At 41.0% G+C, this 23848-nt stretch overlaps 1 protein-coding gene across 4 annotated transcripts in view; it reads right to left on the bottom strand.

Annotated features, from left to right (window-relative positions):
* Nucleotides 1–23848, bottom strand: part of kiaa1549la (KIAA1549-like a) — a 97579-nt gene that overhangs the window by 51462 nt on the left and 22269 nt on the right. For all 4 annotated transcript variants that reach the window (XM_019876874.1, XM_019876873.1, XM_019876871.1 and 1 more), the window contains exons 2-7: nucleotides 11615–12238; nucleotides 8163–8960; nucleotides 7527–7642; nucleotides 4888–5110; nucleotides 1300–1433; nucleotides 350–518 (exon numbers count right to left, since the gene is read on the bottom strand). In XM_019876874.1, the coding sequence (XP_019732433.1) occupies nucleotides 350–518; nucleotides 1300–1433; nucleotides 4888–5110; nucleotides 7527–7642; nucleotides 8163–8960; nucleotides 11615–12238 (2064 nt within the window). The remainder of the gene's footprint in view (nucleotides 1–349; nucleotides 519–1299; nucleotides 1434–4887; nucleotides 5111–7526; nucleotides 7643–8162; nucleotides 8961–11614; nucleotides 12239–23848) is intronic.

Here is a 23848-nt window from a genome sequence, read left to right on the forward strand (position 1 = left end):
GGTCCCTTCACTTCAAATTGACCCCTGATTCTCTGTGCTTCCATTGTGTGCAAGACGTCTGAACACAAGCATTTCGAGGTCAATCAAGCATGTACCAAAATGAAACTTTAAAACATGACAACATTGTATTTGTCTACTCTGACAAGTGATTCAATATTTACTGTATAAACAATGCAGAGGTTATGTATGTCGAAACTGCTGGGTGACTTCAATGCTTGTGACCAATCATAACACGTTGCACAGAAGATACATTTATATCACACACCGATCACATTTTTCCGAGGAACAAAATTAAAAAATATATGTCAGAGAAGAAACAGCAACAGTAGCACATTGTGTGTTTACGTACGCTCGGCGATGACCAGAGGCGGGTAGAACAGAAAGTAGCCAACTAATTCAGCAGTGAGCTGGTTGAGGAGGCCGCTCGAGATGGTTCCGTTGAGTTCGGTGTCCTGGTTCTTGACCACATACACCAGCGAGACCGATGGAGAATCCGGTTCCTGCGCCACACTTTGGATCTGAAGATTACCAGCCAAATAAAACGGGGTCATTTTAAACGGCTGTTTACGAAGACATGACCTGCCACAAGTGTACATTATTGAAATTTTCCATGTCTTTATTTAACCGCACACATTAACGCGTCGCAATGAGTCACTTTATAATTTAAAGCGTGAAACTGAAACATTGTACAAAATGTCTTTGTTGCCTATAAAGATTGCATAGCGGAGCTCCAGACACAGTATGACACTCTGAATGAACATTTCCCCCCGCCCCGACCATAAGAGGACCTGCGTGGTGTTCGGGAAATAATAGGACTGAATCATCACAGTTAAGTGGGTTGTAGTAGAAATCCCATCAGACTGCGCCATGCCTGTAAATATTTCAGAAGATGAATAATAAATGCTTCCTATATCTGCAACTGCTTGGCTGTGCATGTCCTGGACTTTATATCCATGTCGACCAGAGGGAAAATGATAGTGGAGAGAGAGGAGGAGAAGCAGAAAACACGAAAGAGCAAAGAACTTGGACTGGTTTAACAAAACGAATGAGCTGATGAGCTTTGTTTGAAATCATCACGTCCAGTAATTAAGACAAATACACACACACACACACACACACACACACACACACACACACACACACACACACACACACACACACACACTCATAATGAATAGAGGGAGAGAGGAACTGTGGCTAGCATCTACAAAACGGTCCCAAACGATTGTTCACCACATCACACATTTGGTTTTCACTTATTGTCTGTGTCATAATAGACAATATAAAGCCTTGCACTACCTCCACGGTGAGCTTGCTGTAGGTCTCGAGCACTTTGTCCTGAGCCTCGTCAAAGGCGCTCTCCAGTCTCTGTTCGAGCATCTGGACAAAACTGCAAGAGTAGATGTTGTCTGTGGGGCCAACAAATCTCAACACTGGGGAAAGGAGACAAGAAAGTGTTCAGTATGCTGTAACTAAAATGGTGCAAATTGGGGTGGACTTTCACATGTTATCGAATTACATGCTGTGTCTTCTCAGTGCGACTGTGTGTATGTGTGTGTGCATGCGCACGTGCGTATAAAGTGTGCGGGAACCATAAGCCCTGAAATTAAAGCAAGAGAAAGACATCAAATATCCAGGTTAAGTTTTTAATACTGTGGTGTTAATGAAAGTGGATTAGACTACAGAGGTGTGTGTTTAACAATACAATTTTTTTAAACTTCAAAAGCAATGTACAGTCATTGCACTACTAAAGTATATGCCCATTCCAAGTAGATAAAATGTAATTAAATTAAAGCCAGTGGTTCATTCACACCTCAACTATGTCTAGATGCAAATCCAATGTGGTTAAGTAAATATCCCCAAAAAAACCTAAAAACTTGTCAAAACACCTGTCTGTGAATCATCATTGCACAATACAGTACTCTGTCATTGTAATGGCTAGTCAAATCTCTGAAAAGTAAATGTCATCAGTCAATTTTTTTTGAATCCGCTTGCTCTCACTCAAATCACCGATGGTGTCGTGGTACACTCGCCTGACTTGTGTGCGGGCAGCGTGGGATGGGTTCCCACTCAGTGACGATGTGAATGTGGGTGTGAATGCTTGTTTGTCTCTAAATGTGTGACGAACTGCCGACTAGTTCAGGGTATAGTCCGCCTTCTGCCCAAAGTCAGCTGGGATAGGGTCCAACAACGCCCTGCAATCCTGTTCAGGATTAGCGGTGTTGAAAATGAATGGATGGATTTTCTCATTACTATCCCATCTAACTTTCTGCAAAGTGCGGGGAAAACACTGGTCACTCGCGAATCGCAGGGCAAAAAATCACAAATAGATTTAAACTTTGGTATTTCACACAGAGCTACATTAACAAAAAAAAAAGGAGAAGAAGGAAAAAAAAAACATTTGTACATTCTTCCCTGGTCTCATAATCTGCAACACGTCTGACACAAACAGAGTGAATCCATTTGCTAATCTTGCTAATTTTATGCAAATTGTTCCATGCCTGATAAATTGGGATATCAGCTGCATTAATGCTTTATGAGCTCCACAAGCCTCACAAATCTTTAATTACTCTTCCCTCAATTAAAAGCTTGGATTGCAGAATTTACAGACCAAGTGAGAAATGGTTTCAGAAAAAACAGAAAAAGACCACCAGCAAAGAAAGCAACAAAACCTTTCCTGCAACATGGCATTTACTCTCCAAGTCATAGCAGAGGAAGGAACACCTTAAAGATACTCTTCTTGTATTTGGTGTACTTATGAAAGGTGGTGGCGAGTCGCTACCAGAGGTCCATTTGAAGTCCCCAAACGATTAAGGCTATCACATCTGTTTCACAGAAAATCCACACTCATAAACACATTCAAAATTTAGAACCAATGGATTGTCCGATTGTTGCCCAAGTAACAGGTCCTGTCAGCCCAAATCTATTGGTGTGCTTAAAAGGATTGCTGCATATTACATTCTGCAATTACAAGCCTTTTATTGTATTCATTTGCACAACACGTCTCCAGTAACTCATTTATAAACGGCATCGAAACAAGACAACTTGATGTTATTTTCTCAAAATCGGTGGGGAGCTCATCAATAGAAGGCATTCGGACGCTGCTCAGCCGCTCGGCAGTCACCTTGATTGATACAGAAATTAAATAATGTACGTCGGTTTTTAGATGAGCAGGACAATGAGTATACAGCTAATGATGAATATATACAAAGTATATACAGTGCTTTAAGTGGGCTGGTACATTGCGATACGGAGTACCAGAACTTCTTAATATTAGCCTGGAGCATACCATGACATTGTATTGTGTACCAGGGCTTCAGATGAACCCACGGAACCGTCTTTTGTTACATTTCCCTATTGCACTTTGTGATACTCATACGACTCCTTAAAGATTTGGTCTATGTTCAAATTAAAAAAAAGAAGAAGAAAAAAGAAAAATGATACCTGTATTTATTTTTTTCTGCCTCCGGGACAGTTGATTTATCGGGTGGGTCAAGGAAGTAGATTCATAGTGTAAGACACTGCCAAAGCAAAGGCTAACTTCAAAATAAAAGCTAACCAAACAATATACTGACCGCAATGCAATAGCCTTCGCTGGCACGCATGGTTGCATGATGGCTAGCTTGACATGGCTTTTTCCAACATTTTGGTTTGCCTTATCACAGTTTTTTGTGCCATTGGATAGTTGCTAACAATATCAACACAACGCCATCCCGAAATCAAATTCAATCACTAATTTAAGACGCTGAGAAGCCGCAACGTCGTCATTGTATTACACAGCACAATTCTCCAGCTAGCCGCTAACGGGAATAGTAGCATTGATGTCTTTCTTGCACAAGACATTAGGCTCATTCAAATGAAAAAAAAACAAAACAAATTATATATATATATATATATATATATTAGACTTTTTAAAAACAATTATCTATTATAGTTATTTATTAATTAGTTAACTTGATGGTCTGCTGTTACCCACCACCTAAGATACCTGGCAACAGATGGATAAACCGGCACTTAGCACCTTAACACCCCCCCCCAACCCCTCCCCCCAATTAAAGCATTGTATAAATGTTTCTATTTTGTTTTGTTTTGTTTTTTTATCTGCCCACACCTGGCGAAAACTTCACCAGCTGCCGCTGCTCAAAATGTGTGGTAAAGAACAAGGTCTCGTGCAACTTAAATCTCTCCCCAAGTATCTGTTTGCTTGATATCCATTTGTGAATAACACAGATTCTCTTTTTGATCCCCATCCCAACAGACTCTGCATACAAGCCGCCGTTTGGCATGGATAAATGTGTTTTCTTAAGAAGCTGCTTTGTTAAATGAACCGATTTCACTTTGCTTGGAATCACGGGGGTTTGCATTGGATTTAGGGTATCAAAGACTAAAGGAGAGAAGATAAAATGAAAAAAAATCCCTTTTGTTCCTCACTTTCCATATCCCTTTGCAAATAACCTCTCCCTTCCCACTGCTGTATTCTCTCTTTTCCATTTCACTTGCAGTAATAATATTGTGGAATTTTATGAATGTAAAAAGAACAAAATGTGATATAAATATAACGCTGCATCTCTGCAACAAACTCCACACAATGGGGCCGTAACCAGTATTCCTCCATGCTTTCAATTGCAAGCTTTTGTTCGATTAAAAAATATCAAATATATTTTCCTTGTCAAACATTTATTGGCATGGCAAACAACAGGTGGTGCCGATCTGGCCCAACCGTAGGATCACAAGCCTAAATGTATTTTTAGAAAAGTAACATTATGACACTTATTAATTGAGAAAAGACAAAATCAGCCACACTGACAAATCAAGCATCTCCCCACAAGTACGATCTTGCATAAACTAAAACACACTCATTTTAAATTGCAATACGTCTGTCATCACCTGTTTTCAGCTGCAGGTGAATACTTGGAGTAGGCACCCACGTTGCCACGGGAATCAGAACTGCCTTAACCAATGGTGTGTGCTGCCTGATGTCAGACAGCAGCTTGTCGAAGCCATAAACACTAAGCGACTCAACCACAACGGAGGAAATGTAGACGGTTTTGACACCAGCCACATAGTAAACCAGTGTCACATTGTGTGGGCTGCTTTCATCACGTTCCACCTGCAAAAGAATGCAGAAGTTTGTCAAATTTGCATAGTGACCGAATACCTGAGGACAGGCTTTGCATATATTGTATAGAACATTTACAAACAGAAAATCTCAAAAAGGGAAGAATTGCTAACATTCTGTCCTTAGTTCTTTTCATTCCTAAGAACGGTAAAGACCGAAGGCAAACCCACAAACGTTGCCCCGTATAAATTGCTTTACGCCACCCCTAACTGCTCCAGAATATAGACATGCACAAGGAATCCCCAATCATCAGTTAGCCTTCGAACATGACACACTTGGATTTGCTAACATATTGGGCTCTCTTTTTGTAAACGGCATAAATCATGTGCGGTGTGTGGCGTCACGCTGCAATCTCTAATTTCACAGAAGAGTACAGGGGGGCAGATTTGTGAGATGGAGGACTGCGCCACGGTGGGAGTGGTAACAGTCAACATCAGTTACGTCACTCAAAGTAGCTAGTTTTCCTTTAAACGCATTACACTAGTCGCGCACTGACGTCTCGACAAAGTGGAAGAACATCTGCACCATGAGGTGGGCGCTAAGAGACCGTGATCTGCTTCCGATCGTTGATGTGCCCCCTGCATAGCTGTGTCTCGCAGTGAGATAAGTTAAAATATAATACAATACAATGCAGAGTGTCAGATATCCGCTGTTCACATTTTTATAAATGAAAGAGAACGTGTTAGACCAATTGTCCACCCTTCGTCGACAATTAAATGCGGCCGGAGGAGCCCATCACCAAGACACTCCTGCAGCTAAATACATATTTGGTTCATTGTCTTCACTTATATTTCTAAAGAAATGTAATGTAAGCGTGATCCAGAGTTATCAGCCAATATTTAATCAGTTATTGCTTTTATTTTCACATAATCTTTGAAATGTTTGGTCAGCTAAATTTGGTAAAATGCCCATCTGTGATGATAATACATGAAATAGCTAAATTACATTTTCTCATTTATTAATCATTTTTCATATGCTGCTTTATATCTGCAGATAAACCATTATATTTTGCCATCTACATAATATATATTAGTTGTTAGCTTTAAGACTCTATAATAGCTATTCCTCATTTGTAAACCTCAACTATTGAAGTACAAACACTTGCTTGAAAATATCTCCTTGACCGCATGCAGATGAGCGTCTAGGCCAGCATGCTTCTGTAGTTACAAAGTCAGTCTTTTTTTTTTTTAATTAGTTGCACAGTGGTCCCAAAAGTGAAATTTTATGGGCACCATTACGATATTTCGGGGCACACACTGTAAATTGACATTGTGTAACTGTTTACATTTCGACTCATTTTTACTATGTTATTGACAAATGATCTTTAGTGTTGAGCAGGAGTTTATCAGCAACTAAATATATTCAAGAATATTAGAAGGAAAAAAAAAAAAAACACCGAAGTAGTGAATTTACTGTTTGAACATGTGTGATTATATGGGAAATGTACTCACTGTCTCAAATTTTAGGGGCAAAATGCCACCATTTAGGGGCAGTCAGGGGCCCTGTCTAAAGTATTGTAAATGTGTGTTTCTATTTTCAGCAATCTATTGGGGGCGCGACTTGACATTCTACTGCAAAATGTTTGTGGTCAAACCTTTTTCTTCAGGTTTTCACATCAAAAGACTGAAGATGTGTACTGTAATTGAAATAAAACTAGTGAACTTGTCAAATCGGTAACAGTGAAATTGTACCTTCATTTTTTTTTCTCTGTCTGTCTCTTCATTGTACATGACCCGACTTTGAAATCACTGATTTAATTGGTACAAAATGTGTACGCTGTGCACTGTGCATGGATTATTTTTTTTGTGTGTGTGTCTTTTAATATGAAAAAGCAATCATCTTTAGTGGGTGTAACACCTAAAATCCCCCTCCCCCTCACACACCTTTTTCAGCAGGCTGCAGCAGTTCAGCTTGGCGGCTGGCGCTCAGCAATGCATGACAAAAATTTGAAGGAGGTGGGAGCAGAGGGGAGTGCAAGGCGATGGCTTGTGTCTGCCATGATTCAGACATGGGGACATTCCTCACAAGAAGGCAAATAAATGCTCAACAGATATCAAAATTGATTTGGAGGGGGGGGGGGGATGTTAATGCCATAGAGGGTCTTTTGTTTTTCGGAATTGATAAATGAAGAAAAAAAAAGCTTTGGCAGAAAGGGCAATTGCCTCATCCAGGGCAAAAGGGCAACTGCTTGAGTACCACCAAGGTTCTCTCTGTGCGTGTGCCTATTTGCTAGTTGTAAAGCATCTATCCATTCATTCTCTGTACAGCTTTTTTTTTTTTTTTAAAGCTATAGACCTACTTGTCAAAGACGTCATTCTGGCTATTACCCTTCAGATGCAATTCTTGACCTGTGTGAGTATTAGTTACTAACTTACTAGTAGATGTGAAAAAAGTCTGACAGACTGACCTGTGCATAAGCAGTGGAGTCATTTAGGGCTTTCTGCAGGGCGTGACTTAATCCTTTTGCTAGATTCTGTTTTAGGACAAGATCGAGTTGGCTCTTCCGAATCTCAATGGACAAAACTGTGAAGGAAGAAACATGGCATATCTTGACATGAAAGTGTCAAAACTACCAAAGTGCTAAAGTGGGTTGGGTACAAAACAGCAAGGCATTTCGTGAGCACCAGAAATTGCAGTAGTCTCCAAGCTTCTTTTATAATCATTTTTTCATGTTCTGGGAAAATGCGTCCTTGCTTTAGTGCATGTTTTAATTAATTTGAGTGCAAGTAATTACATCTCTAACCTACAACAGGGACAGCAAGTCTCAGCAGCTGAAAGGGCATTGTACCTGTTCATCATGACTTCATTTGAATTTTTACAAGCAAATGGTGAAAACCCGTCTCAATAGCGAATATTAATAGTTTGCCCATGGGGATAATAATGCAGTATGACTTTTGAAAAACGATTGCAACATACAATGTCGTCTTATCATTTCATGAGTAATCCACATCTAAAATGAAGATTGTTTGAAAATGTAGACGCATCTAAGGACATTATGTTAAGGTGAAATCAAAACACTGTATACTGTGAAAAAGTTACTGACCTGTTTTGACCCAGTACTTCTCCGTGATGTTGCACGGTAAAGGACTTTCCTCTGTAATCGTGCTCCTTGGCCATTCCGTAGTTGTAGTTGTAAGTGGCAAAGTTTGGGCTGGGATAAACACTGTCACCGCTACCCTCGGTGGTGCAGTCGTTGCAATGGTAGTAGTAGTAGTGGCGGCAGTCGCGGTGATGTCTGGAGTAGTGCTAGCAGGTGTGGTCGTAGTAATTATCGTGGTGGATGGAGCGGGTGTCCAAGTGGTTGAGGTTGTTGTCGTAGAGGCGGTGGTGGTTGTTGCAGGCTGAGCTGTCGCTTCAGTGGTTGGTTTGAGACTCGATGATGGCTGAATGGTTACAGAGTCTGTGATATTTGTGGAAAGTGTGACGGTAACACCGGTGGTTACCACTGGCGCTGTCACGGCAAGTGTGCTCACAGTTGAAACGGTCCCTGAGGACTTAGTTGCTTTCAGGGTTTCCACCCGAACACTGTCGTCGGTCGAGTTGTCCAGGCTTGCGGTGAGTGAAGCCACAGTAGACACCAGTTGTGTATTTGCTCTCAGAACGGTGCTTGAGGCGGTGGTGGTTGACGGAGTGCTTGTGGTGTTTTTCGTTGCGTTCTGAGAGGAAGTTCTAGTGCGCACGGGCACAGTGCTGTTCCATTGATGGGTGGAGAAAGGGCTGGTGACATTTGCTGGAAGTGTGATGTCATGGTCACCAATTGTGGACAAGAGGGACTCGGGAACTGTGGGGAGATCCCAGGCTGGCGGGTTGCTCACTGACGCCTCGGTAGATCGGATGACATCTGCATCAAACACATTAAAGAAGCTTTATTTTTCCCTTTTCGAGAAACTCGCTGAAGGACCAAGTGTGCAATGCAAAATCCATACTGCATAATGGTGCTAAGGTACAGACAAGAAGAGAACCAAAGCACACGTGCAGAGAGGCCTAAATTAACTGCTTGAGACGGTGTGCATGTAGAGATCATGCGATATCCAGCAAGAGGTTTTATTGAGATAAGGATGCTGGAAATGCACAAAGGTTTGCATATTTTAGTGGGAAGAAGCAAGGACATCTAACTCCACTTAAATACAGCTGAAAATATATGCAGGATACGCTGATCGAATGAAAACTAAATGTCGTATTTTAGTAAAAGGAGAAGTTGATGATTTGCTTATCAACAGAAAACCCGCAACTATTTGACACAATGAAATCCAATTTCAATGCGAGACCCGCAGATGAATTACAATGTGAGAGACTGAGGCATTTTATCTCGAAACATGTGATGCATGCCAATGGGAGGAAAAGAAAATGCTGCAGAGGATAAGGAAGGACGGAAGCGTGGAACTGCCGATGTGGAATTCCCATTTTTGACTGGCAAATGCTTTACGGCACAGATCGCTGGGTCACTGCATATACTGATCAATTGGTTTCTAATTTAAGCCCTTTTATTGGACACTAGTCAAAAGATGACCATCTCAATGCAGGTTTCTAAACAACACAACAATTATTTTTGGATTGACAACCATCTAAGCAGGCTCTAAGTGTGATTTGACCAGGCAACTGGCTCGTGGTCATACATACAGTAAGTACAGTACAAATATCTGGAGCAACAATGGCCTGCTTCATGATGCCATTATCGCCAAGTTGATCATTCCTTTCCAAAGCAGAAATCGTATTCAATAGTCAGAAGTATAAAACGCTTCAGCACTGTTTCTCGTAAAATAAATGAATAAATGCTTTGTTACCTTTTATTTTGTTTTTTTTTCCCCCTCTTTGTCTGCTTTTATTGATCTCAGGTGACTTTTAGTAGCAGTACATCAATTTCATGAATTCTTCAATATTTCTCAATATTTACAAACAAATGTACTTAACAAAATCAGACAACAAAGCCAGTAAATTATTGAAGTGATAAAAATGTTCAACAAGTCCTCTTTTTGACCGTCGTGTCCCCATAATGTAAATTCAGTTTCATCTTAAGCTACAAGGCCAGGGGTCGGCAACCCGTGGATCCGGAGCCGCATTCGGCTCTTTCATCCTGATGTTGTGGCTCTGTATCCAATTGAAGTGTATATTATTTGACGCAAAAACGTGTATCACATCTTTCTTCAGACCATATTTTAAGTATTTAAGTATTTTATTTGAGTTTGTTCGTTTGTTTGATTGTAGGTCCAAATTCAAAGATTATTGTGATCTCAAAATCTTAAAATGAAATAATTTATATATTGTATTATTTTTCACCACTCAAACTATGCGCCAGACTCTCCGACAGCTCAGCACAACGCCGTACATTCATCGAAACTTTCAACCTTCGGATCCACATCTGCATGTGAGCAGCTATTCTTCACCGTGAACAACGTTATAAACATGCACCGCTCGTGCCTCACAGACGGCAGCTTGCAGTCCTGCGTAAAGATGAAGGTGACTTGCAACAGCCCTGATTTATAGACGCTGTGCGGAGAGGTTCAGTAACCAGGTCAAATAATTATTCAGGCAGTTATTTTGCGAATATCTTTTTCAGTGTTCAGTGCAATAGTGCTCTTTTGTTTCCATTGTACTTTTAAATTTGGGTCAAGGCTCCGCTGCATGCGTCGAAAGCCAAGGATGCTGGCTCACAGCACTTTTGTTTGCTACAGAAGTTCAGCTCAAGAAGTTTTGCACTAAGGTCAGCCTTTTAATTCATTTAAAAGATATCTTCAACTCTGCGATTTTCTTTTTTTTTTTTTTTTTTTTTTTGGTAAGAGGTCAAAAGGCCCAAATTCAGACATGTTATCTGAAGCATAAAAACACGTGAAAATATGTAACAAATAAAGGTTATAATTAGATTATTGCACAATAAATTAGAGTGGTGCATAATGTAAAAAAACAAAGAATAAAGAATAAAAATGATGTTCATTTAACTTTTAACTGCATCCTCATTGTTTTTTGCCCTCTTTTGTGGATGTTCTCTCTCAGAAGTGTTTTTTGCCTGGCGTTTTGGAAAGAACTAATCAAAGGATGTTTGCTTTTGTCAGCTTCTAACAATCCTTCCAAAATGTCCAAGGCAAACATCAGCATAGTGAGCGATCGCCCAACTGGTGAGCACTTTTGCTGGGTGACTCACATTTATGTAAAACTATCAGAACGCCTCATGGCCCGAGGGGCGAATGACGAGGACACTGCATAAACACATATATATATCTATCTATCCACATACACACATCAAAACATACGGTAAAGAGGTCCCTCTTAGAAAATTTCGTACGAAGAGACGTTTGTAAGTCGAGGTAGCACTGTATATGAATAAGGACGGAGGGACAATAATGGAAGGGTACCCAGATAGCGGACGGTGGACAGACCGGCAAAGTAGGGAAAAAATGCCCATCTCTGATTATCACCTACACGTACTAGTTTCACATTTCTCAGCTGTTCCGAAAGGATGGTTTGGTCTGCTCCACATGAACACATTTTAAAACTTACCAAGACTGGTGGTGCTGTTACTGTCTAAAGAGTTACTGCTGACATCAAGAGGAGTGATAGCATCTGGCATCGCTGTCTGAACGTCATGTTTGATGGCTGGAGTGGAGGATAAAGATGTGGACAAGGAAGTTAAAGAGGACGCTTTAGGTGTAGAGCTCGAAGAGGAGGAGAATTTGGATGATGACGGAGAGGAGATTTTGGTCCAAGCAGCCTTCGACAGCAGTCCTAAAGGCTTTCCCACTGCTGTTGGGTCTGTTGTGTGCGCCACCATTGGGAGGACCGCATGCCCTCCTTGGTGCTCTCCGATCGCCTGCTTGAGCCAGGCAGTTGAGTCTCTCGGTGAGCCTGGCAGGTTTTGCTCCTTAGTGTCTGCCAGTCTGACTTCAGCCCCGTCTCCTCTCATGATTCCAGTTTCTGAGAGGACCTGGCTGTCTCCACCAGCAGCCACTCTTCGTTTGGATTCATTCCACGCTGATCTTGTGGATTCAGTCAATACTTGGCGTGGCGCAGTCCCTTCCGTGACCTCTTTCTCTCTATTACTAGTCCCCCAGGTTCTTAAGATGGGCACAGTGGGATCCACTCGCAAGACAGACAGCCTCCTGAGGTCACGATGGTCAGCCTCATCTGCAAGAAATGCAGAAATAAGGGGAAATTTGTTGTCATTTCTGTCATCAAGTTGGAGAAAAGGGTTCGGAAAGGAGCACCGTTTTCTTTGAGTCGTGTGGGATGAAAAAGTACTTTTTTGTGAGAGGTCTTCGTCAATCTCAATGAAGAAACTACCCTTGAGCACACACAAACACAATTAGGCAATACATGTGCATAAGATCTTTTCTCTCCACTGCCGAAGACACATTCATGTCAAATTGCTTTGAAGCTCTACAACTGCAACGTAGGAAAAATAGTAATGATATCTAAACTAGGTCACTTAGCTTTGGGAGGATAAAGCAAAGGGAATTAATTTAGATGTTCCAGACTGAATGTATTATGCTGATACAAAACACACACACACACACACACACACACACACACACACACACACACACACACACACACACACACACACACACACTTAATTGCCTACAGTAGATACTAATCTGATGTGTTGTGATGTTCATGCTGGATTCATTTTCCTAGAAGATACAGAAGCATTCGGGCTATGGTAGTGTTTCAAAAGAAGATGTAGGTGTCATTTACACCCTCCCAATGAAGCAAGCCGAGCTTTCAATATGAGAGACAGACAGATTTACAGGAACAACATTCTCAAAATGTCAATGTTTTTATTAAATTAAATTATGTCATCATATGGACAACACGAGTGGTTGTGATGGAAGGCCGAGATATGGGAGAGGAGGGGGGGGGAAGTTGACCAAAGTACAAGACTTGTATTCAGAGTAGCTATAGGGGCAAACAAAAACCTTTCTTCCAATATGTATTTTTGGCATTATTCAATCACAGAATTAATGTATGCAAATATTTGCTTTTGTCAGAATCATTGCAGTGCTGTGTTGGGTGTCTGTCAGACCTATTACAGCCAACAACACGGGAAGAGAAGAAACAGCATCATAACAGTGACGAGCATATATATATATATATATATATATATATATATATATATATATATATATTATAGGCTTTGGTGTCATGGTGTCGGGTGTGTGTGGGTCCCATGGCCCTCCCCACTGTCTTGTGTGCACCTCCTCCTGAGTGTGTTTCCCTTCATCTACACCTTGCTATTGCTGATACCTCATATTTTACCACATTCTATCCTTTCGCCATTTTGTTGTACACTGTCACAGCATTCCAGCATTCCTTGTTTTACATCAATGACACCAAGTGAGCTTTGACCCTGTTTTGATTATTACCAACGCCTTTTCTCTCACGTTTAGGATACCTCTGCCCATAGTGGCTGATGGCCCATGTACTGACCTTTTGAATATCATCAAACAGTGTCTTTAGCTGATTTGTGCCTCTCACCTTAGATTTCGGTCCACCCTTTTATTCTGTTCCAGACATTCAAAATAACAGTGATTGTACCGCATCAATTGTTCCTTTCCAATAGGATAGTGAAATGTATGACATGCCTAGCAAAGTTAGGTAAAAAGTATGTAATTCCATTCTCTGCACTAGCAAATTCTGGTGGTAATCTCCAATAAAAACTGCTCTGTTCAGTTGAGTGTTGGAGGATAGCGTTTGGTCCCAGACCGGGGACATATGGAATTACCACTGGTTACATTGGGGCGCTGAAATGACCTGCAACAATGACAAGGCTTGTTATTCCAGTGAGAAAGATGACACCCCACACCATCACACTGCCTCCACCAAAAGATGTTTCTCTCTTGTTGCAACAATCAGCACAGCGTGCTCTGCGTCTTCTAACATTTTGACCCTCTGATCTAACTGCTGTAGGAAAAATCTGGATTCATGACTGAACATAGAGTTCATCCACTCATTTAGATTCCCGTACATGTGTTCCAGAAACCAGTACAAATGGGTGTGGCGCAGTTCATGTGGCAGTCGAATGAGATCGGAACTTGATTGCATACAATTTGTTACTGGATTATCTGGGCAAAGATCCGTGCAGCAGACCTTGATTGCAAATGTTTACAAGTCAAGACAAGGTGAGGCAACTGCTTTCTTGACCTGTTGTCGATTTTGCAAACTCTCACTGATATCCGCCATTCTATGGAATTTGGGCTTCAGTGCAGTCCTCGGAAATTCAGGCTCACTCCAAAAAATGCCGCAATTTGGTTTTCTTGAAGTTGCCACATCACGTGCACACGATCCAGATCAGTCAAATGTAGCGTGCATGTATTTCAGGCCGGCTCCTTCCGCCCGAGTCGGCGGCGGCAGCCAACAGGTGTCAAGAAAGGACTTATCGGTACTACGTCACATGCAAGAGCCACACACTTGATATGCTGCCGAATACAGAAAAAAAACTATAAATAAAACAGTGTTGTATACCTTTCATTCCACAGACTTCAGTGACATATGCCACATCTTGTTTTTATTTCACCAATCACCAGGCTGTGTGTGTGTGTGTGTGTGTGTGTGTGTGTGTGTGTGTGTGTGTGTGTGTGTGTGTGTGTGCGCGCATTTCTGTTCTTTTTATTTTATTTATTTATTTGGCTATGTGTCGGCTTGTGCGGGGCCTGTATGTAAGGTGGAAATTACGGCGCCGATTGGCTGTCGTCAAAAAGGGATGCACTTGGCCCAGGTGGGTTGCCATGAAATACTGACGGAAACAGTGACGGACTGACTCACATCTGCTTCTCTCTTCTCTCTACTGCTCATCCCACAAATGTGGCACCATTTAAAGGCGATATACACAGGCTTTCCAATAGTAAAGGATTATTTTTTTTTTTTTTTGCCATGAAGCTATGTATGTGTAAAGAAACCATTTTCTTGTTTGTTTAAATGAATGAATGGCGGGATGAATGGAAAGGTTGATGAATGAAGACAGCCATGGATGCTCGGATGGAAAGACGGTATCGTGTGCAGGAATGTTAGCAGTGCCCCCCCCCCCCACCACCCCCAACAGTTCACCAACTGCTCTGCCTGAGAGGAACATATGTGGCCCCAGAATCAACCTGTGACAAAACGCTAGGAAAGAAGCACCTCCACTGAGAACAAATATGGACAGGATGGATAGTTTTGCGGATGAATGGCCTGTAAATCCAAGTTAAGTGTGAAGCCTGACCTGCTTTATTTATTGGACACTACATAAGAGGGATAAAATATGGCTATGGGAATGTGTCATCATGTAATCTGGTACAATATTCTTGAACCAGCATGAGAATTTTATAGAATTGCACTCTGACATAAACCCACACATGCACACTGACACACTGTTTAACCAATGCAAATATGTTGTCAAACTATTTGTAATAACTCACTTCTGTATTGCTCTCATTTGTTCTTTGGTTTTTTTAATGAACTGTGCAGAGTCCCTTGAGTTATAGTTTGTTTTAATACACAAAGAGATAAATAACACCCTGATGATTGACAATTAAGGACTATTTTGCGTATTCCACGGGTCAAAATGTAGTTATTTCAAACTGTGCTGATTTCAAAGCCGAATATCAATGTGAGGTACTTCTGCTACTTCCTCACACTTCACAACATATACATGGAAGCATAAGTACAACATACTGGGATAACGCTCAAATGATCAATATTTCTGGTGCTACATGTGACTCATCGTTTCAAACTTAATTAAGTAATGGCGATTTTTCAATTCTAGATATTGGATGATATTTTGATGGTACTAAAGTGTTTTTGTATGCAATTATTTCTTTCCTTTCATTATTTTGTGTAGCTTAATTGCTAATTATATTTTCGTGTATTACAGAGCGTTTTGGTTTTGAGCTCAAAAAATGACTTGTGCAAAAGGGCAAAATTATAAAAAACTTAACGTGCACCACTGACTCCTGTGAACCTTTCCACCTTTGCAATGGACCATATTTCCTTGTCAGTTGACCTCATTGTCCATCTGCTGATGCCCTGCTGATGAATCTTTTTAAATGCCAATACAAAGTAGTAAATGCTTGCCAAGCCACTGCAGGCTTCTTGGCCAGTATTACTGGCATCTCCCGAGTTTCTTTCGAGATATAATAGCGAGTGTCTGAGTGCCTGTACCCATGGGTTTTACTCTTGCGTCGTGTGTTACTTTAGGTAAATCAGATGGGAAGCTAATTTTTACATATTTGTTTTGAGTAGTTGCTAAAGGGGTCGGAAGTCATTATAGTTGGTGACACTGCCTTCAATGTGTTTTGATAGAAGTTATTTATATTCAAAACCCATGGAAATTTTTTTCTGAAGCATTTTTTTTTTTATTGGGGAGATTAGCCTTTAAAGGAATACTCACAGATTAATATATACTTGCGTGTTGTACATTTGACACCAGAACCGCTGCCTGAGGAAAAGCTAGATGCCTCTCTGAGATTGAGATCCAATCGTTGTTGTTATAAATAGAACCCTTTGTGCTTGAATATCGTTATTATGTGTCAGACAGTAATTGTGTTTGTGTCATCCGGTTTCAAAACTTAGCAGTAAATAACAAGATGGTTGATTGGACATTAAAAGAGTAAAGACTCATCATTCATGAGAAAATGAATTTTATAAACCAAAGCAAGAGCTGCATCAATAAATATTTTACAGACAATAATGATTCATTTTCAGCTACGCCATCAGAGTAGTATTATCGTATCAAGATACGTTGGTAATATTTTCCCGTGTTATGTTGCTAAATGAGATAACCAAAACAAAAAAAAAAACACCACTCAGTACCTTACAGCAGAGTTGACATCATTGCGAGTGAAACAGCAGGACTGAAGAATGATGTCATGAAAAAGATGGGTCGGTTTTTGGGACTTTAAATTGATTATACATCTAATGCTGGTGCTGAGGAGTACTGTGTGTCTGGGGAATGTTAAAAAGGAGGGATAAAACATTAAAACACTAAGACGAGTACTGTCGGGGATGAGATCCGATTACAGTCACGCAGTAATTAAGATAAACGCACAAATAGACAAGCTTACACAGTCATGTGACTTGCTCACAGGCACTCAGTTGGTCGGCCAGTCTAGCACTCAAAGCACAATCCACGCGCGCGCGCGCGCACGCACACACACACACACACACACACACACACACACACACACACACACACACACACACACACACACACACCGCACATACATACACTTTATTTAGCACATGTACTCGCAACACACAACAACAAAGATCCCAGCATACGAACGCTGAAGAAGATGACTACGCTGGCAGAGAATTGTGCGGCACTCACAAACTCCCGAATTAAGACAGACGAAAATATGTATTCTGACAGAAACACTACATCTACAGTTTGTGTGCTCATACCAAAATATGATTAGACAAAATAGTTCAACATTCACAAGCAAATATATCGGTGGACTCAAAAATGCACTCAACGACAACAGCACTGAAATAGTCCTACCACACAAACTGAACGATGCTAATACTCAACCTGCCACCTCAAGACAGGATCGGATGCCCCCTTTTAAAATTCTCAGAGGGAGTTGAATGTAGGTCTGGGGCTATTGAATATTTTAGTATTTGAGTATCCTACTGAAATTATATCGTGTCATCCATCCATCCTTTTTCTAATCCGCTTATCCTCATACAGGTCGGGGTGGCGGGGTGGTGTTAGAGCCAATCCCAGCCGACATTGGGCCATCGGCGGGTTACACCCTGAACTGGTTGCCAGCCAATTGCAAGGCACATATAGACGAACAACCATTCAAACTCACACTTTGGGACAATTTAAAGCATTCCATTAACCTCCCACGCATGTTTTTGGAATGTGGGAGGAAACCGGAGTACCCGGAGAAAACCCACGCAGGCACGGGGAGAACACGCAAACTCCACACAGGAATCAAACCCTGCCCCTCTGCACCGGGCTGCTATATTATGTCATTATACCATATAATTGAGTATTTGGATAAATTAAGAGTTTTGCTTGCTTCAAGAGCAATTATGAATACAAAAAATAAGTTCCTTTTCTTAATGGTGAAAAACCAATTTGCAGAGCTACCAAACTAGAAATTCCCTTACAGAACAATTTGTCAGAATTTCGTATTTTTATAAAATTGTCAAAAATATCACAGCACAGTTTTTGCTGTCGATTAGGTAGTAGGAGAAAAAGAATTCTGCATTCTGTTCAATTGCACAAAAGAATCCATAACACCCCCCACCACGGCGATGAAAAAATGGTCGGGGTTATCTGTCTTTGCGACGGGTATCCAGCATAAAAGACAGCTGATGTATATCTGCAGCCAGCTCATACTTGGTGACTCCACTTGTGCAGATGTATTTTGGTTTATTTACTTGTTCAACAGAGCTCCCCTCTCTATAAATAAGGAGATTCATATACGCCGCCATTCAAGTGAAGTGTGGAAAAAAAAAGGATAGCAACAGTCGCCAATCCACTTTCAACCGTTGATTGAATGGGATAAACTGTCAAACACATACACACAAAACAAAAACACTTTTATATTGCCCACTGTGGTTCAAGGGATATTCAGGGATTTTTTGTGAAGGCTCAGACGCATGAAAAATAAGAGGGATTATTGGCCCAAACCAATTTAGCAATACTCAGGAGAACCTCTTCAAAGAAATGAGGAGGAACTGAGTCATAACGGGAGCCGGATGGCTTCATCTGGCAAAGCACATCCAGTAAACACCTCAAGGAAACAGCTTCAAATGATTTCAACATCGCCGAACACGGGACAGGGTCTGAGAGCTCAAATGAGATGCTTGAAACGAGACCCCACGCTGCGGCATCCTAATCAATGAAAAACTGCAGGAACCTATTGCACATTTCAAGGGAAGAGTCTGTGCAAATTGGCCCGAGGGTGTCATGATCCGTGATTTTGTTTTGTTTGCTTCATGTTAAGTGTTGATTTCTTGAGGCTTGTGTCCTGTCCTGTCATGATCGAGGTCCCCCTTTTCTCATCATGTGCCTTCCAATCAGCTCCCTCAGCCACTTGTCTTGTCCAATTGTTATCTCTTCTGTTTGTTGGTATTGAGTTCCATGCTTTCGTTCAGTCCTTGTTGGATGGCTGTCATGTAGTCTTGTCCAGTCTTTGCTTGCCCGTTGATTCTTTGTTATTTTGAGTTTTATTCTGACTTTTTGTATTGAGATCCTACCCCAGCACCCTTGCTACTGATTTTGTTCATAAATCTTGGTCAGTCCACCCAGCACTCCTGCCGTGCTTCTGCAACTGGGTCCTCAACTTCGCCGACATTCTGAGAGAGGGGGTTTAAGCACAGAATCAATAGATTGAAAAAGTACGCATGGGTTGTGACGGTTAGCCTGAATAAGGTTTGACAAATGTTCTCTCTTGCCCTCTGTAACTGTACTCTGGTAGCAGCACCAGCAGTCTTTTGAGTTTTTAATAAGAGACCTGCAGCCCATCTTTGCTCCACCTCCATGGCTTTGTGGCACTCTTGTTGAGCTGTGTGAGTTCTTTCATTAGATCGGGGCTAAGGTCAGACTTTTTACCACATGGTAATAAAAGGAGCCACCAAATCGAGTGCAGTACGTGAGGATGAGTGGAACCAAGAGCTGAGTTCGTCCGTGTTGGGAATGACAAGACAAAGCTCATCTAAGGCATCAGAGAACCGGCCAGCAGAGAGAGGGTGATAAAAGTGTTGGGAAAAATCACAATTTTTCTGTGAAATTGTTAATTGTTCATCTAAATAAAAAAAACTAAAGTTCATTGTTCCAAAAAGGAACCGTATTTTCTGCACGATAAGGCGCTTCGAATTATAAAGTGCACCTTCAATGAATGGCCTATTTTAAAACAGTTTTCATATATCGGGCGCAGTGCATTAGAAGGCGCATAGAATAGAAGCCACAATTGTGGCTGTGGTTCTGCTATGCATCCACTAGATGGAGCTACGCTAAGGGAATACAATACAATACTGTACAGCTTTATTTATATAGAGCCTTTACAACCGCTGCAGCTGTAACAATGAGAACTGGTCACAAATACGGACAAGAAACATTTAAATTCAAAAGGCGTTACAAAACAATAAATGAAAGACATAAGTTATGAAGACAATTAATTTAAAAAAAAGGCACATAAACCTCGTGGGGTGTCAATCGAAAAGGGGCTAAATATCATTTTACGTCTTGCTTGTCTCCTTGTTCCTTCGTTTAGTCATTAGTTAAGTGGTTTTAGTATTATCTTTGTTTCATTATGGCTAACCAGAGCTCACCAAGTAGTTGTCTGTTTGAGTGTGTGTTGCACATGTCAATTAGTGTCGGGCAGAACCCTTTTAGGTTAAAATTGGTTCCTGCTAATAATCATCACTAGATGGCATTGGAACACTCACAGGAAAACAACTCAATGGGGAATAGAAAAAGACTGTAACACCATCTATAAAACACATTGGATTATAGGGCAGACGGTCGGTTTGGGAGGAAAATTGAATGTGTTTAGATATGCCTTAAGGTGCAGAAAATACGGTAATTTATAGTATTTTTTTTTTTTTTTGCATGACTGCAAGAGAGAACCCTGAAAATCTTGGCATTTCCCCATTGTTGACATCCATTCAGTGCACACTCATAAACTGACGCATGTTTCACTCTCTAATCTCATGAGGAAAAACTTGTTGCTTGAATGCTTTTTTTTTTTTTTAAACAAAGAGTTAAAACAAACACAGCAAATACAATCTAAGGTAGGAATCAAGCTGAGGTCGGAAATTAGCTTTCACACGCACACTGTAACTAAATGCCGAGAAATAGAGAGAGAAAGAGATATTGTAGAGTTTAAGCTTTCAGATATGTTCGGAAAGTTGCAAAACGGTATCAGTTGTTTTCATTTTTATGAACAGTCTTGGTGGAGGCACTGTTTTTCCTCTTATGCTTTTTTGAAATTGTGCGACCTTGGATTGCATTTTCCTTGGTAGTTTCAATGTACTGTACACTATATGTCGCGAAGAAAGATTTTCCAGTATAGCCGATGAAAATGCATAGGCAACGTTTTTCTTTAAAAGCTTGATTTTGAATTTCCTCTCCTTTAACCCCTATGGAGAATTGTTTCTGTGTATTCGGCAGACTATGTGTTTATTCTCTCTAGCTTATGAAATTGAATTTTTGACCGATGTCGCAGCGGGAAATAGGAGCTGTCAAGGTCAATTGATTGACTTTGTTATCCGGTGCCGTCATCTGCTTCTTAAAGCCATCTCTCTCCTTAAGATGGAGAAATGCCGCGTTGTTTTCCGCGGCTATTGACAGGTTTACAATCATGTGATTCTATTTTTGGAACCTGCTCGATTTTCCTTAAATTGGCAATCATGTCGTGGAATTACGAAAATGTTGATGAGGTTCATGATTGAGGATCGATTCTATGCAGCCTTACCATTGGCACGACAGACCAATGCTAAACCAAATACACCCTTCCTGTTACGTGATTCTACAATGACACTGGAGTCGACGTGCTAACACGGCACTTTGCATGATTAAGGATTATAAATTTGAGAAATGGAACACTTTCCAATCTTTTCACCCAACAAGATGCATGTGATTGTAAACACTCACACAACACCAGAGCTGCAAATAGTGAACTGTAATCATCCAACATTTTGATTAAACCATGTGTTTCAATCCTTTTACCACGGGGCAATCACACACACACACACACACACACACACACACACACACACACACACACACACACACACACACACAAGGAAACAATAGAAAGTACAATGCCCTGCACGTCAACATCTTTTCATAAGAGGAGATGAATGCAAAAAAAAAAAATGCAGAACGTCACAAAAACTAGTAGGATTTACTAAAATAATGGATTCCTTTATCACTTCATATGAAAGTGAAGAGGAGCTTGACAAAATAATTGCATGTTAAATCATCATTGCAATGCCGAGGGGGACGGGGGGGAATCGCTATTACATTATTTTCCAAAATTTTTCAGCCCTAGTGGCTAGACTGAAATTCAAGTCATATTCAAGTGTGCCTTTGAAGGTTTTCTCTTTTAAACGTATCCTTCATAAAAAGTTATGTATTTTGTTGTCGCTAATGTGTTATGAAAAAAAAAAACATTTCAGGGACAGCGGTCACAACAGTGGATAGTTTTTTATGTTATCAGGTTACAGGTTGTCATTATTGGTGCATGACAGGGTTCAAATTGTAATACAGTATTCAATATCACAAAAAGTTTTAGCATCAAAGATTATTGCCCCAAAAGTAATCGTATCAAATCAAAATGGTCTGTAATCACCCATCACTAGTGCCCAAGTAGGTTAAGATGTTGACCCCCCCCCCCCAAAAAAAATTATTAAATGTGTAGTCGGAAAGAGAAAGGTGGATCTCTGTGGGAAACTCTTCTTTTCATTCATATATAGCTTTTTGTGGATTGGACATCTTTAAAATAAACAAAATCGAGTTGTGAAAGATGGAGAAACTTTTGAAGGAGAACTGGCAGCAAGTGCTATGACGGAAACCAGCGGCTGTTGGCTTTCACTCCTCTAGTGTATGACTTCAATTTCAACGACAAGAAACGAAATACACTATGTGTTAGTAGTGACCTTTTCCCATTTAGCTGGCAAATCCCTCATTTTGGAACTTCTCCAACAAGTGACTTGATGAATGCTTCAGGAAGACTAATGCTGTTTAATTGGCAGCATTCAGTGTGCTGTCAGAGCACAATTGCGTTGGGCCGAGATCTCCCTGCCTGTTCCCCACCTAATTGCTGTTGTTTTCAAGCTTTCTAATTCAGCTGGAACATTCTTCTTGAAAGCCAAGCTGTCTTTCATGTCGAAGCTGTGCAAGTGCTCCTTCCAGCTCTCTGACATTTGGGAGAAGAAAACGCTGCCGTTTCTTTGAAAAGAACATCCTTGAATAACCTCGAGGCCACTGAGGTAGGAGAGGGACGTTTATGGCTATGGAATGCTGGCAACCTGTTATTGGAGAGGTACGAGCCTGCTTTCCTATCTACTGTCAAGATGCCCTTGAGCAAGGCATTGACCCCGCAGCCGTCGTTTCAAAGGTGCAGCACTCTTTGCGAGCCTCTTTCACATGTCGGAGTGATCTGGTTCAGCGAGAGTTGAATTTCCGCTTGAGGAAGAATAAAAGATGACAAACTAAATCAAGATCTAATTCCTTTCAAGGCTGTGGAGCGTTTGTTTTGTCTTGATATTTTATGCCGAGCTTGTCCCATTTTGTTTCACCCTCACCTCTATCATCGGCGTTATGAGACAAATCTAAGTCGTGGCATTATGTAAATCACCAGTTAAATGAATGATATAATTCCTTTGTTAGCCAGCAGTAAAGAAAAGTCCATTTGCATATTAAATTTATGTAGAATGTTCCAAGACCCCTTACAACCCAGCCGCTGGGGGGCAGTGCCCTCCCCTGGGGGTGCACTGTTCCCCAGTGCCGGTCCCAAGCCCGGAGAAATGGGGAGGGTTGCGTCAGGAATGGCATCCGGCGTAAAACTTTTGCCAAGACGACCATGCGAGTTGGTAGGACGGTTTACAGGGGCGGATGGAAATTACTGACTCGCTGTGGCGACCCCTGAATAGGGACGTGCCGAAAGGAGAAGAAGAAGAAGAAGTTCCAAGACCCCTTACCTTTACCCAGTACAATGATCCCTCGCTATTTCGCAGTTCGTTTATCGCGGCTTCAGTGCATCGTGGATTTTTTCAAACATATATAAAAAAAAAAAAATT

This window comes from Hippocampus comes, unplaced genomic scaffold (genome assembly GCF_001891065.2).
Source record: "Hippocampus comes isolate QL1 unplaced genomic scaffold, H_comes_QL1_v1.1 scaffold110, whole genome shotgun sequence".
Lineage (NCBI taxonomy): Eukaryota > Metazoa > Chordata > Actinopteri > Syngnathiformes > Syngnathidae > Hippocampus > Hippocampus comes.